This window comes from Microcaecilia unicolor, chromosome 4, assembly GCF_901765095.1.
Source record: "Microcaecilia unicolor chromosome 4, aMicUni1.1, whole genome shotgun sequence".
NCBI classification, from domain to species: Eukaryota; Metazoa; Chordata; class Amphibia; order Gymnophiona; family Siphonopidae; genus Microcaecilia; species Microcaecilia unicolor.
Window position 1 is genome coordinate 99371018 of NC_044034.1, and position 13896 is coordinate 99384913.

Here is a 13896-nt window from a genome sequence, read left to right on the forward strand (position 1 = left end):
TGATTATGAATATAATCATAACGTTTATTGATGGGAATTAACTACTACTACTACTACTACTACTATAAATCATTTGTATAGTGCTACCAGTTGTACGCTGTGATATAGGTTGGTCTTGCCCCTCTCACTTTATCTGATTGAATGATTGTTTCTTTCCTGTCTTTTTATGGAGCATCTTTCTTTTTTTCCCCTGTGTATCTTTTAAATTGTTTTAATGCTGTAAACCACTTTGACTCGTTCTCGAAAGAAGTAGTATCGTAAATAAATAAACTATAAACGATAAAGAGAAACTTGGTAATTTCAAATGTGGTTCATGTAAAATGAAGCCCCCAGAGATCCATTTCACTGATCAATGGCACTAAAATATAGCACAAATATCCTCAAAAAGACACAATATATTTTTAAATAAAAAGTTATTATCTCTCTACTTCTCAAAATTTAGTAATAATAATAAACTTATGTAACGTAATCTTGGTACATGACAAGGAATATTTGTTACCCCTCTCTCCACTGAGTCCGCAATCAGCATACTGATCCCTAGATTCTGTGTAGGTTGCCCAAAGTTAGGTGCTCAATTTGGGCATAGATCTAAGGTTGCCAACTGGATCCAGATTTGCCTGACAGGGTTTCTCCTGTCCTGGGTTCACCTCATTGAGGGCCCTTTTACTAAGATGCGGTAGGCTACCACATGTGTAGCACACCCGGTGGTAATTTCAAAGTTGGCGTCCTGTTGCCCGCGGTAGAAAATATTTTTCTGTTTTCTACCACGGGTGGCATTTTCGGCGGTAATCAGCATCACAGCCACATTGGTGCGTACTGCTTGAGTACGGGGCATGTAGCGCGTGAGCCCTTACCTCTAGGTCAATGGATGGCGGTAAGGGATCAGGCTGTAAATAGCCGCATTCTAGTTTTAATTTTAGTGCACAGCCATTTACTGCTGCCATTAAAAAAAACCTTTAATCCTAGCAGTGGTAAAAATTGCCCAGCGCACGACAAAAACACGCACCCATACTGCCGCAGATCACTTTTTACCGTGGCTTAGTAAAAGGACCCCTGAATGCAGGGATTTGTCTTGCTTTTCTTAAGGAATGCAATGGGGAAATCAGAACTACAAGTCCCTGCATGCAATGAGGTAAACCTAGAACTGGATCAACCCTGTCAGGTGAATCTGGATCCAGTAGGCAACTGTATGTGGATCGCAGTTCTGTGAGCAAAGTAATTGGCTAAGGGGTCCTTTTACTAAGGTGCACTATCAGATTTAGCGTACACCTAAAGGGAATATAACGGGCACCTTATTTAGGTCACGATAATCATAAGCGTGTGCTAAATCCATTGGCACACTTTATTAAAGGACCCCTAAATTGGCGTTAACAGTCAGTAACTGGTGTTAACAAGCACTTAATAGTTTACACACGGGTCTGCATGCTAAAAACTCTACCGCGTCTTTGTAAAAGGACCCCTGAATAAGCCAATAAAGCTGAACCCTGTGGTATACCATGCTCCAACACAACTTCTTCAGAAACCTGTGAACCTGCATGCACTAGCATAGTTCATCCAAACAAATAAGATTGAAACCATTTTATCACTTGTCCACCTATCCCTAAGGGGTCCTTTTACAAAGGCACGCTGAAAAATGGCTTGCGGTAGTGTAGGCGTGGGTTTTGGGTGCGCGACGATCCATTTTTTAGCGCGCCTCTTTTTTTGCCAAAAATGGACATACGGCAAAATCAAAATTGCTGCGTGTCCATTTTGGATCTGAAACCTTACTGCCAGCCATTGACGTAGCGGTAATGACCTACGTGTGTCAAATGCCACTTGGCGCACGTCCATTATGTGTGTCAAAATTTAAATTACTGCAAGGACCATGCGGTAACCGGGTGGTAATTCCAATTTGGCCCGCGTTTGGCGTTCGTAGGTAAAATGATTAACTGTTGTGGTTTTTTGGCTATTGTACATTTAATAAACAAGATTTTTTTTAAAATAACAAATATTTGCACTTACCATGCCTTAAAGCAAGAAGTGAATGCATTTTAGTAAAAGGACCCCTAAGCATTACTAACAACAGTTGTGGCTTGAATGCTATAACTTGTAATATACAGTATATTTTGGAGACCTGTAGGTCATTTTGAACTTGTGATTTGTCTGTGGTAGATGATGGCCAGTTTTTAGAGGCCATTGCAGTGCTGATTACCTGGATTGAGAGAGGAGAGGTGAATCGTCGATCTGCAAACCAGTTCTACTCCATGGTGCAGTCAGCAAACAGTCACGTCCGTCGACTGATGAATGAAAAAGCAACACATGAGGATGAAATGGAGCAAGCCAAAGAAGAATTCAAAAACTCCATGATGGGGGTTCTTATCCAATGTAAGTAATTTGTTTAATTTGTGTTTTTTTTTTTGGGGGGGGGGGTAAGTAACATATTTGTGCTCTCTTTTTTTCATTCTTTGCGAGCTTACAGGAAAACGACTAGTCTTAAGAGCTCACTTGTCAAGGTAAGCAATGGTTCAGTGCTCTATTTGTTTTTTTTTGTTGTTTTGATTTATTGTGTTTTCAATCAGGCACCTTCCTTCTGCTTACTAATGCACCTGCCTCAAACTGAACTAGCCTCAGTTGGATTATGGTGCCATGAGTCTCCATTTGCAGCAACCCAGGATATTTTCTCTATTTTATTACCCCCACCCACCCCCACCCATGCACACACTTAGGTGATCACAGTGATGGTCCTTGACTGGGAGCCACAGAGCATGGCTGTCTTCAGAGCTCAATATGTGGGCATCTTGAGAATAATTTTAAAACAGGTGGCCTAGGTTGGAAGGCCCAAGGAGGTTTAATGACAGGAGATGACATGAGCCTATCTGACCCACTCTATGCGCTGAAGCCAATGTGTGGAGGTTGCCATCATATTGTGTGACCCCAAACATTTGAAGACACTATTGAAAACAATAGCAAACTTGTGAGGATTATGACTGCCTAAAAGTGTGCTTTTGGAGCTGCCCCCTACAAAAATTGAGCCCCCCATGGCTCCAAAAACAAGTCTGCCGCTCCGGAGCGTCCACGCCCATGGTAGGACTGCGGCTCACTCTCTTCCTCCCCCAAAGGTTAAAAAAATGTCTGGTTACAATATGGGAAGCTTTCAAATAAATAAATTAAGCTGTCCAACCCACCCACCCCACATTGCCAGTCATAAACCTCACAGGTTTGCTATTGTTTTCAATAGCATCTGTGAATGTTTGGGGTCACACAATATGGCGGCTGCACAAGGAAAACAGCTTAAACCTTTTGATGTTTTGCTGTCTCCTTTCATAAAACCTCCTTGTGAATGCCAAGTAGGCACCTATTTTGAGGTTGTTTTATAAAGAAATAATACGTTTCTGTCAGAGTAATAACCAGCCTGTGGCGGTAAGTGGTTTGGAAGCCACTTCCAGACACAGGCTGACCTAACCCTGGATATTCAGTGCTGGGGTCTTGTGCAGCTCCTAGATATTCAGACCGGTGCCCGGTTGACTCGGCACATAAATTTAGGACAGCTGTTTTGCTGTCACAACTTTATGTGCTTAGTTAGCCAACCAGTTGACTGAATATCACCGCTACCAGCTAAGCTGGGTAGGGAATGGCCAATTAGCGGTGATATTCAGCAGCACTACCTGATTAAGTGCCGCTGAATATCAGCATCTGCTTAGCTTAGCCAGGTTTAACTGGGCAGGAGCCTCTCCTGCTCAGTTAAACCTTTTGAATATTGACCCCCATGTGTCTTTATAAAATATCATCACAGAATCTGCTGCATGCATTTATAGCAGTTTGGGAGTAGGTGTTAATGTAAGTGATTGAAGTTTGCACATATTTTATATGACTCAGCCTGTACCCTACCCAAACTGTGCAGACATGTGGGTCACATAAAAACATGAGCGTTTTTGTCATTCTGCATTCACATTAGGCAGGACCATCATGAGATGCTGCTGGGCCCGGGGCAGAACCACCCCACCTACACTTGGGCCGCCCCACACTCTCGGACCACCACCTCTGCCCCCTTACCTTCCTGTGTCTGCTCCTCCCTCGGTTTGTAATCTCCTGCTCCTGTGTGCCAGGACCAGGGTTATCATGTCAATGCAATCATCCGGAGGAAGAAGCTTCTGCTCCCTTGAAACCTTGATGGGGGAATCTGCCCCCCCCCCCCCCGGCAACCCTGACAGTAGGGCAATTTTATGTAACTTTATGCACATGAAACAGCGTTTATGCATGAAAAATCTTTTGTAGAATTACCCTCCATGTCCAGCAAGTTGGCTTCACACTTGATTGATGATTGAGATCCTCTGCCCAGAGCTGTTAATGCTATCTCCAAGGCATTTCCCAGACCCAGCCAACCCAGGGAATTTAGAAGGCCTGACCCAGCAATTGAACCCAGGTTCTCCACATTGGCAGCATGCAGTTTTGCCGCTGATCCCTCAGACCAGCTTGATCGTTTGCTATTCAAATTAATGCATAGGATTTGTAATGGTGTAACAAGCAGCAAAAATGATAACCTTCATTCTAATTACAATGTAGACTGCTTTACTTGAATGCAATGACGTATTAATCTGTGCTATTACCATGGTAGCCAGGAACATCAAGATATTATTTAAGACTTATAACACAAGGTAGGCAATAAAACTAAGTCCAGTGCCAGGCAGACTTCAATGGTATGCACCCTGATTATGGCTAGACACGTCTGGATAGGCTGGTGTGGGCTTCGATGGCAACTCCTATAGTTGAGGAGTATGTCCAGTGGGAGGCAGACCTCTACGTTCTGTGCCCTGAAATTTCAAGGACAGATCAAGAATATATATGTTATATTGCAACACATGCTATGAGTTTATCTTATTGGGCAGACTGGATGGACCATGCAGGTCTTTATCTGCGGTCATCTACTATGTTACTATGTAAAACAGATTTCAGGAACTTCTATTAGTAAATCTTGAAATGGTAGAAGTGAAGCAATGGTTATAGAGGGAATAATGTTCAAACAATTGTGTGCAAACAAATACAGGTCACGTTATCCCATGTAGACGAGCCTGATTTTCATCAAAGAATGCCCATATAAGAAGTCCATAAAGGTACTATGTTAGGCCTATTTAGGTATCTATGTACTTTTGTAAAACAGGCATCCAGATGCAGCCCTGATAGTACTCAATGCTGACATACACATTTAGGCCTGCTCCAAAGTTGGTGCAAATATGTGCATGTTCTCTGAAAGGGTAATGTTATAAGGGGATGCGTAGTGTAAGTGCATTATCAGGTACTTATTATACATCAGTTTTATAAAAGCATGTAGGTGTCTACTTGTCTTTATGAAATACTAATGTAAGTGGCAAAAATCACACCTACATAGCAGGTGTGGACATTATGCCCACCCTTGTAAATATCTACACCTGTAATTTTTTTACATGCCCAAGCCTCGCCCAAACTCTGCCCCTGTGTATTCCTTCTGACAGAGTACTCACCATCGTGTCAAAGCACGAATATTTTAAGCTGGTTGGTATTTTATTTTTTAAAAAACAGTTACGTTTGGATGTGGCCACATATGTGCAAGTTGATTTTAGAATATTTTCCCCTATATGTGCACTCATGTATTTTATAAAATACAACACATATATCACACCTTTGCCTTCACTCTGCCTAAACTACATCCCTGAGACGTCTGCATGCGGTTAGCATAAACATACTATAGATGCATTTTCCTGTCACATTATCTTTAAATGCTATTTTCTGCATGTAATGTTCATGCAGAAAAACTTTCATTATTTATTTATTGAGAATGTACTATACTACCTTAACCGACAGGCAGGGCAAGGCAATTTACAGGCTAAAACATAGAAATAGAAAGGAACTATGATTATTATAGGAAAGAATGCATTTACAGAAACCAAAAGAAAAGAAGGAAACAATCCAAAATAATTATTATTATAAATACAGTAAATGTTGCAGAAACGTACACCAAAATATCTCAACCATACCAATCAAATTGCTTCATATGCTTCTTTAAAGAGCCAGGTCTTGACCACAATTTAAAAATGTTTTAGAGACAATTCACTGCGAATTGAAAATGGCAATGAATTCCATAAAGCTGGTGCCGCAAGACAGAAAGCAGTGAATCTAGTAGATTCCAATTGAGCAGATCTGGGATCAGGCAGAACTATATGATGGTCTTTTAGGGGGTCTTTTACAAAGGCAGGGTAGCGTTTTTAGCGTGCGCTTATGATTAGCGTTCACATGAATAAGGACAACATGGGGAGTCAGAAATAGGCAAAAAGGGTAATTGTCATTAAGCATCACAGAAAAGGGAGGGCATATCAGAAAGCTGTCTTTTTCATGTATAAATGAAGAATGCATTGTTGAATTTTGTTCAGTTTTTCCAAGTACTTGCACTGATATACTAATTCCTGAGCTCTAATTGGACCAGGGTTCTACTTAATTTTATCAATTCATGCTTGTGAGCATTCACTGTTCTTTAAAATTACTAGCAAGTTCCTAAGGGTTTCTAAACTGGAAACCACTCCATTTTAATGATTCTGTTATAGACAAAGTACACTTTTAGAGAATTATATCACTGAAGGCTGCTTGGTGATCAGCCAGGCCCCTTTGTATCCTTTACAAAGAAATTGAACAGTGGGGCTACCATACTTAGCAATGACTGAGAGCTCTGCTCATTTCCTGCCTTTGTTTAGTTAAAAGGTAAAATTCCTTAAAAAATTTAGCGTTGGCACATACTCTTTGCACAGCTATGCAGTGAATGGAGGAAGCTGAATGGAAGCTTTCAGGTGAAAACAAGATAAATAGGATAATTGCAGTGCTTGGATCTCTGTTCAGAAACACTCGGGGTTTATTTATGCAGATTTGTGCTGAACTTTGCCAACAAAGGTGTGTAACACAAAATAATCAGCGCCTGTATTTTCTGTGGCCTGTGCCATCTTTTCCAGCGTACCAAAAACAGTGGCATCTGAAGGGCAAACGTAGACATTGGAGAGAAGGAAAATGCACCTGCTAGGATATGCCAGTTATTAAAAGGGAATGACTAATTTTCTCAGACTTTGAGTTCAATATATACAATTTGTATGCATTTTAACATTTGTATGCCACAGCTAATAAACAACACACAGCTATTATAGAAGCCATTTGTCCTCGGCATAATTAATTTTCAATTACAAAGGGTGCTTCAGCTATCATGTCTGGACAGAGCATGGTAGAAGGACCCTGTTGCTTCAGATATATGCTAATTTTATCACACACAGGGGAGCCACAGTCTGTGGTTACTACCTAAGGACAGTCACTGAGACAGCTGGGCTAGACAGGATGGGAGGAGTGTTAAAAAAAAAAAACAACAACAAAAACCCAGCTGCCAGTGAAGGCTCATGGAACTGTAGCCCTTTAAATGCTGTTTCCAGTTAATATAGATACACAAGAGGAAACTGCATGGCATACGTAAATAAATTGCTAAGATCTAGAGGTTTTATACAATATTTCTACTTAAGGGTACTGCTCTGTTCCTTAACCATGAACCTCCACTAAAGATTTTTGTGAAAAAAAAGGAAATGGCTGTGTAGTAAGTATATACTTGCCATACGGCCATTTCCTGGGGGAGTCTATACCACCTATTTAGGAGGCGGTAGGGACTCCTACGCTAACCCGGCAGTAATCGAGCAGCATGTGGCGCTGCCTGATTATTGCCAGGTAAGCCCTTGGGAAAACAAAAAATAGCTTACGGTGGGGTGAGCTGGCAGTAGTGCCTGATTGGCGAACGACAAAGTGGCGGTAGCTCTACTGCCACTTTGGAAAAGGGCTCCTAAGGAGGGGGGAGTTTTTGATCCACGTTAACAGCTGTTAATATGTGGTACCAGCTGTTGTTCCATGATGGCAGCAGGGCTTTCTTCCCCCAAGTTCCAGAATACCCCCTATAATTACTGCAGTAGTTTGACAACTTCTGCAGCTCAATTTTTGGACTTAATAAGGGCAGTTCTATAAATTGGCCCCTCAGTTTAGGCACTCCAGTGCCAAAGCTCTGTTCTGTAAGTGGCACGTAAAGTTAGGCGCGGTTTATAGAATAGCGCTAATGCCCGGGAATTGTGTCTAACTTTAGGCGCAACCATTTTCACCAACTGAAATGCGGTGCAAATGAACACGCCTGAAGTAGGTGCTAATCCCCTCTTATTCTATAACAGCACGCGTACATTCTAGGAATGTTTCCATTCTGTTCATGACCCTCTCATTTAGGCACCCCCTTTTTTCACTTGCATGTAAATTCCAATTAAGTCTAATTAATACCAGTAATTGCTTATTAATGCACAATTGTTGGCAACTTTTATAGAATCGAGGGTTTAGCGCAAATTCTATTATGGCATCTTGACGCAAAGATTCTGTTATAGAACACTAGCCTATGTCAGCATTGGTGCACCCATTCTTAGGCAAGTTGCGCCAAGTGACGTGTGTAGTCTGTAGTATTCTATAGACTATGCGCATATCTGGGAGACACACCAATGGCTCACCTATGCTCGGCCTACATGTATATCGCACTTGCAGTTAAGTGCTATGGCGCTTAGCCACTACCTTATAGGATACCATCTAGTGCACATAGGGGCCTAACTACCACTTTATGATGTCTTTGATGGCGCATGTAAGTGGTGCCTACCTGTAGCAAACTATTTTATTGAAGTGCCCCCCGTTGTGTATTAAATACAAAGCTTTAATGTAGTTTAGTATAAAATGTTTTGAAGTTGTTGATACTTTGTAACAAGGTGCTAAACGCACTATCGGGCTCATTTCGAAAGAGAAGGACATCCATCTTTCCACATAAATCGGAAGATGGACGTCCTTCTCCCAGGGACGTCCAAATTGGTATAATCGAAACCTGATTTTGGATGTCTCCAACTGCAGTCCGTCGCAAGGACATCCAAATTTCAAGGAGGCGTGTCGGAGGAATAGCAAAGGCGGGGCTTGGGCATGCCTAACACTTGGACATCTTTGACCCATAATCGAAAAAAACAAGGACGTTCCTTACGAGCACTTGGACGTTTTCACCCGGACGTGTTTTTATTACGAATAAGGCACAAAAAGGTGCCCAAAATGACTAGATGACCACCGGAGAGAATCGGGGATGACCTCCCGTTACTCCCCCAGTGGTCACTAACCCCCTCCCACCCTCAAAAAACATCTTAACAAATATGTCGTGCCAGCCTCAGATATCATACTCAGGTCCATGACAGCGCATGCAGGTCCCTGGAGCAGTTTTAGTGGGTACTGCAGTTCACTTCAGACAGGCGGACCCAGGCCCATACCCCCTTCAGTGGCGTAGCAAGGGCGGGGCGGTGGGGGCGGTCCGCCCCGGGTGTCATCGGGTGGGGGGGTGCTCCGCTCCCGCTGCTCTGCCTTTAAAAAAATTTTTTCGAAGCGCCAGAGAGTGGCAGGCGCCTGTCTACCCTGCTAGTAAAGAAGATCTCGCTGACGTCGTCGCCCTTCCCACATTGAGTCCCGCCCCCCTCTGAGGCAACTTCCTATTACCGCGAGGGCGGGCGGGACTCAGTGTGGGAAGGACGTCGACGTCGACGAGATCTTCTTTACTAGCAGGGCAGATGCGAGGCGCACTGCCTGCCATTTTCTGGCGCTTTGAAAAAAAAAATGTAAAGGCAGGACAGGGTAGGAACAGCAGGAGAACGGATCTCTGCTGTCGGGTCGGGGGGGGGCTCAGAGGGGAGAAGGGGATTGGGGAGGGGTGGGGGAGCTCAGAGGGGTGCTTAAAGGGGATTAGGGAGGGTGGGGAGCTCAGAGAGGGGAGAAGGGATTGGGGAGTGGTGGGGGAGCTCAGAGGGTTGCTTAAAGGGGATTAGGGAGGGTGGGAGAGCATCAAGGAGGGGAGAAGGGGATTGGGGAGGGGTGGGGGAGCTCAGAGGGGTGCTTAAAGGGGATTAGGGAGGGTGGGAGAGCATCAAGGAGGGGAGAAGGGGATTGGGGAGGGGTGGGGGAGCTCAGAGGGGTGCTTAAAGGGGATTAGGGAGGGTGGGGGAGCTCAGATGGGTGCTCACAGAGGGGAGGGGGGAGGGGAGTGCTCAGATGGGAGAAGGGGTCTGAAGCTGGAACTGGGGTCTGACAAGGGGGCAGGAGGGAAAATGGGTCCATGCCTGGGGCAGGTGGGAGAATGGGTCTGGGGCTGAAAAGGGGGGATGCAAGGCATTTGGTGGATGAAGGGGGCTGAAACTGTGGGGACTAGGGGCTTTAAAGGGGACAGGGAGAACTGGCTGGGGATGAAGCTCGGGACTGGTGAGAGAAAAGGGCTGGGGTTGAAACTAGGGGCTGAAAAGAGGACAGGGAGAAGTGGCTGGGGGCTGAAGCTCGGGACTGATGGGAGATAAGGGCTGGGGACAGGTGGGATAGTGGGGCTGAAAAGGGGGGCAGGTGGGATATGTGGGCTGGGGCTGGAACTAGGGGCAGGTGGAATAAGGGGGCTGGAACTGGGGGCTGAAAAGAGGGGGATAGAAGGGGGAGCGTGAGGGAGGGCAGACCCTGGATGGATGGTAGAGGGAGGGCAGACGGATTGAAGGGGCAGAGAGAAAGGGCAGATGGAGGGTGGAAGGGGAGAGAGAAAGAGGGCAGACTGGGGCAAATGGTGGATGGAAGGGGCAGAGATAGAGGGCATATGTTGATGGAAGGGGGAGAGAGAGATGGCAGACTGGGGCAGATGGTGCATGGAAGGGGCAGAAGTGGATGGAAGGGAGAGAGGGCAGACAGTGGATGGAAGGGGCAGAGAGAGAGGGCAGACATTGGATGGCAGAGAGAGAGAGAGAGCGAAGACAGATGCTGGATAGAAGGAAGACAGTGAAAAGATGAGGAAAGCAGAAACCAGAGACAACGAACTGTAAATATATATTTTTATTTTTTTGCATTAGGATAAAGTAGTATTGTAGCTGTGTTAATAAATGTTTATAATAGAACATGTAAATAAGGTAATCTTTTTATTGGACTAATTTTAATACATTTTACTTTCGGAGAACAAAACCCCCTTCCTCAGGTCAGGATAGGACACTTTAACAGTACTGTACTGAATTGACCTGAGGAAGGAGGTTTTGGCCTCTGAAAGCTAAATGTATTAGTCCAATAAAATGATATTATTTGTTTTATTTCTATTTGTTAATTTGTAAAGTGGTGATTGTGTTATTTTTTTCAAATTTACATCTGCTGTCTTTATATTTTGCACAGTACTAGAGGACAGTTTCTGTTTCTGTGGTGTTGCATTGTATACAGAGTCTGGCATCGGGGGTTCAGTTTTATTTTTGTCTAAATAGAAAGTTTATGATTACTTATTCTATAGTGGATTAGGGTGTATCTGTATTTGTGAAAAAGACATGGCTTTCGGTTGGCATTGACTGTGCAGGATCGACGATCTGTACTAATCTGTCTGTTTTCTTTTTACAATAGGTGAATTGATGTTCTAGTGCTCACTGTAGTGTTTAAGATGCTTTCCTTTTCCTTGTGTGACTCGTACAAATTACTGATTATGGTATGGTAGAATTGCTCTATAGCTCCTGAGTGTTTTGTATTCTCGGTATGCCTAGTACTGGATTTCGGGGGGGGGGGGGGGGGGGTGTTTAAAAAATGACCGGCCCCAGGTGTCAAGTACCCTAGCTACGCCACTGACTCCCCTATCTGTTATATTTGTGGAGGAAACAGCGAGCTCTCCAAAAACCACCACAAACCCACTGTACCCATATATAGGTGCCCCCCTTCACCCGTAAGGGCTATGGTAGTGGTGTACAGTTGTGGGTAGTGGGTTTTGGGGGGGGGCGCTTGGGGGGCTCAGCACAGAAGGTAAGAGAGCTATGTTCCTGGGATCATTTTATGAAGTCCACTGCAGTGCCTCCTAGGGTGCCCAGTTGGTGTCCTGGCATGTCATGGGGACCAGTGCACTACAAATGCTGGCTCCTTCCACGCCCAAATGGCTTGCATTTGGACGTTTTTGACATGGACGTCTTAGGTTTCGAAAATCGCCGAAAGTCAGAAACGTCCGTGTCTAGGGATGTCCAAATCTGGGGACGTCCAAATTTAAGGATTTGGATGTCTCTGAAGGTATTTTCGAAACAAAAGATGGACGTCCATCTTGTTTTGAAAATAAGGGTTTCCCCGCCCCTGGATTTCACCATTTTGCAAGGACGTCCAAATCGCAACTTGGACGTTTCTTTCGAAAATGCCCCTTGTGAGAAGGAAGAGGCTGTCCTACCCTGGTTAGGCCCCTAGAGGGCGCTGTTCCCCTAAAATGTCCAGGGAGAAGGGCTGGGTGAGTCACTAAAGGGAGCCAGTAAGGGGTGTATAGCAGGAGGTCGCTAGGACCGAGGGGAGTCCTGTGGATAGAAACAGGTGCAGCAGGTTAGGGGCTGGGTCCTGTTTAGCCATTAACCACTTAAGACCCCACCAGAGTGTGAGGGAGAAAGGAGAGCTAGCTGCTGCAGAAGAGGGCTGGTAACTGAAGCAGAGGGATCCCCATGAGAAGTACTGGCTGTGCCCTTTGGACTGAGGGTAGAACTGTGTGTTACCAAGAAGGAAGCTGGCTGGGGTAAGAAGGCCCTAGAGCCCTGATGGCGAACCTATGACACGCGTGTCAGCACTGACACGCATAGTCATTTTCGATGACACGCGGCGCCGCCGCAGTGTGGTCCGCCCAGTGCTCCCCTGCTCGCTCCCTGCTGTTTGCACCGATCCCTGCCTCGTAAAACTTATTTTTTCGCGAACCGGCAGACTGAAGAAATAAAACAAACAGCTGACAGGCTTGCCTCCTTCGATCGCGTCGGCCGCTTCCTTTCCCTGCATTCTGAGCGCGTCCCGCCCTCCTCTGATGTCATTTCCTTTCCTCGAGGGCGGGACACGCTGAGAATGCAGGGAAAGGAAGCGGCCGACGCGATCGAAGGAGGCAAGCCTGTCAGCTGTTTGTTTTATTTCTTCAGTCTGCCGGTTCGCGAAAAAATAAGTTTTACGAGGCAGGGATCGGTGCAAACAGCAGGGGAGGGTGAGCAAATGGGGCTGGGGGGTGTGTGGACAAGTGGGGCTGGGGGGGGGGGTTGTGTGGCCAATTGGGGCTGGGTGTGTGTGTGTGGGGGCAAGTGGAGCTGGGGGTGTGTGTGGGCAAGTGGGGCTGGGGTGTGTGTGTGGGCAAGTGGGGCTGGTGGTGTGTGTGTGGGCAAGTAGGGCTGGGGGTATGTGTGTATGGGCAAGTGGGGCTGGGGGGCTGGGCAAGTGGGGCTGGGGTTTGAATGATCTCAGGGGCAGGTGGAGGCTGGGGCGAGTCACTGGACATTGAAGGGAGGGAGAGGATAGGGGGCAAAAGAGAATCGCTGGACATGGAGGGGATGGGATAGTAGGGCAGGGGAGAGAGGAGAATGGAGAATTGCTGGACATGGATGGAAGGGGAAGGCAGGGAAGAGAGAATTGCTGGACTTGGATAGGAGAGGAGGGCAGGGGAGAGAGGAGAATCACTGGACATGGGAGGGGAGAGGAGAGGAGACATGCTGGACATGGATGGAGGGGAGGGAAGATAGGAAGGAGATGCACATGGATGGGATGGCAGGAGAGGAAGGAGAAACGCTGGAAATGGATGGAGAGGAGAGCAGGAGATAGAGGAGAATTGCTGGACATGGATGGATGGAGGGGTTGGCGGGGAGAGAGGAGAAATGCTGGACATGGAAGAAGAAAGGAGGAAAGTAAAGAAATAAATGGAAAGGAAGCCCTGGAAACGGAGTTAAGAGAACAGATAGAGAGCAGCAGAATCAGACACTTGGACCAGTATGGATAGAAAACCGTCACCAGACAACAAAGGTAGAAAAAAATTATTTTATTTTCATTTTAGTGTTTGGAATTTGTCCAATTTCAGAATTTACATCTGTT

At 45.5% G+C, this 13896-nt stretch overlaps 1 protein-coding gene across 5 annotated transcripts in view; it reads left to right on the forward strand.

Annotated features, from left to right (window-relative positions):
* The window catches only part of ENOX1 (ecto-NOX disulfide-thiol exchanger 1), a 661896-nt gene that overhangs the window by 496223 nt on the left and 151777 nt on the right, over positions 1-13896 (forward strand). For all 5 annotated transcript variants that reach the window (XM_030200535.1, XM_030200539.1, XM_030200536.1 and 2 more), the window contains exon 9: positions 2152-2364. In XM_030200535.1, the coding sequence (XP_030056395.1) occupies positions 2152-2364 (213 nt within the window). The remainder of the gene's footprint in view (positions 1-2151; positions 2365-13896) is intronic.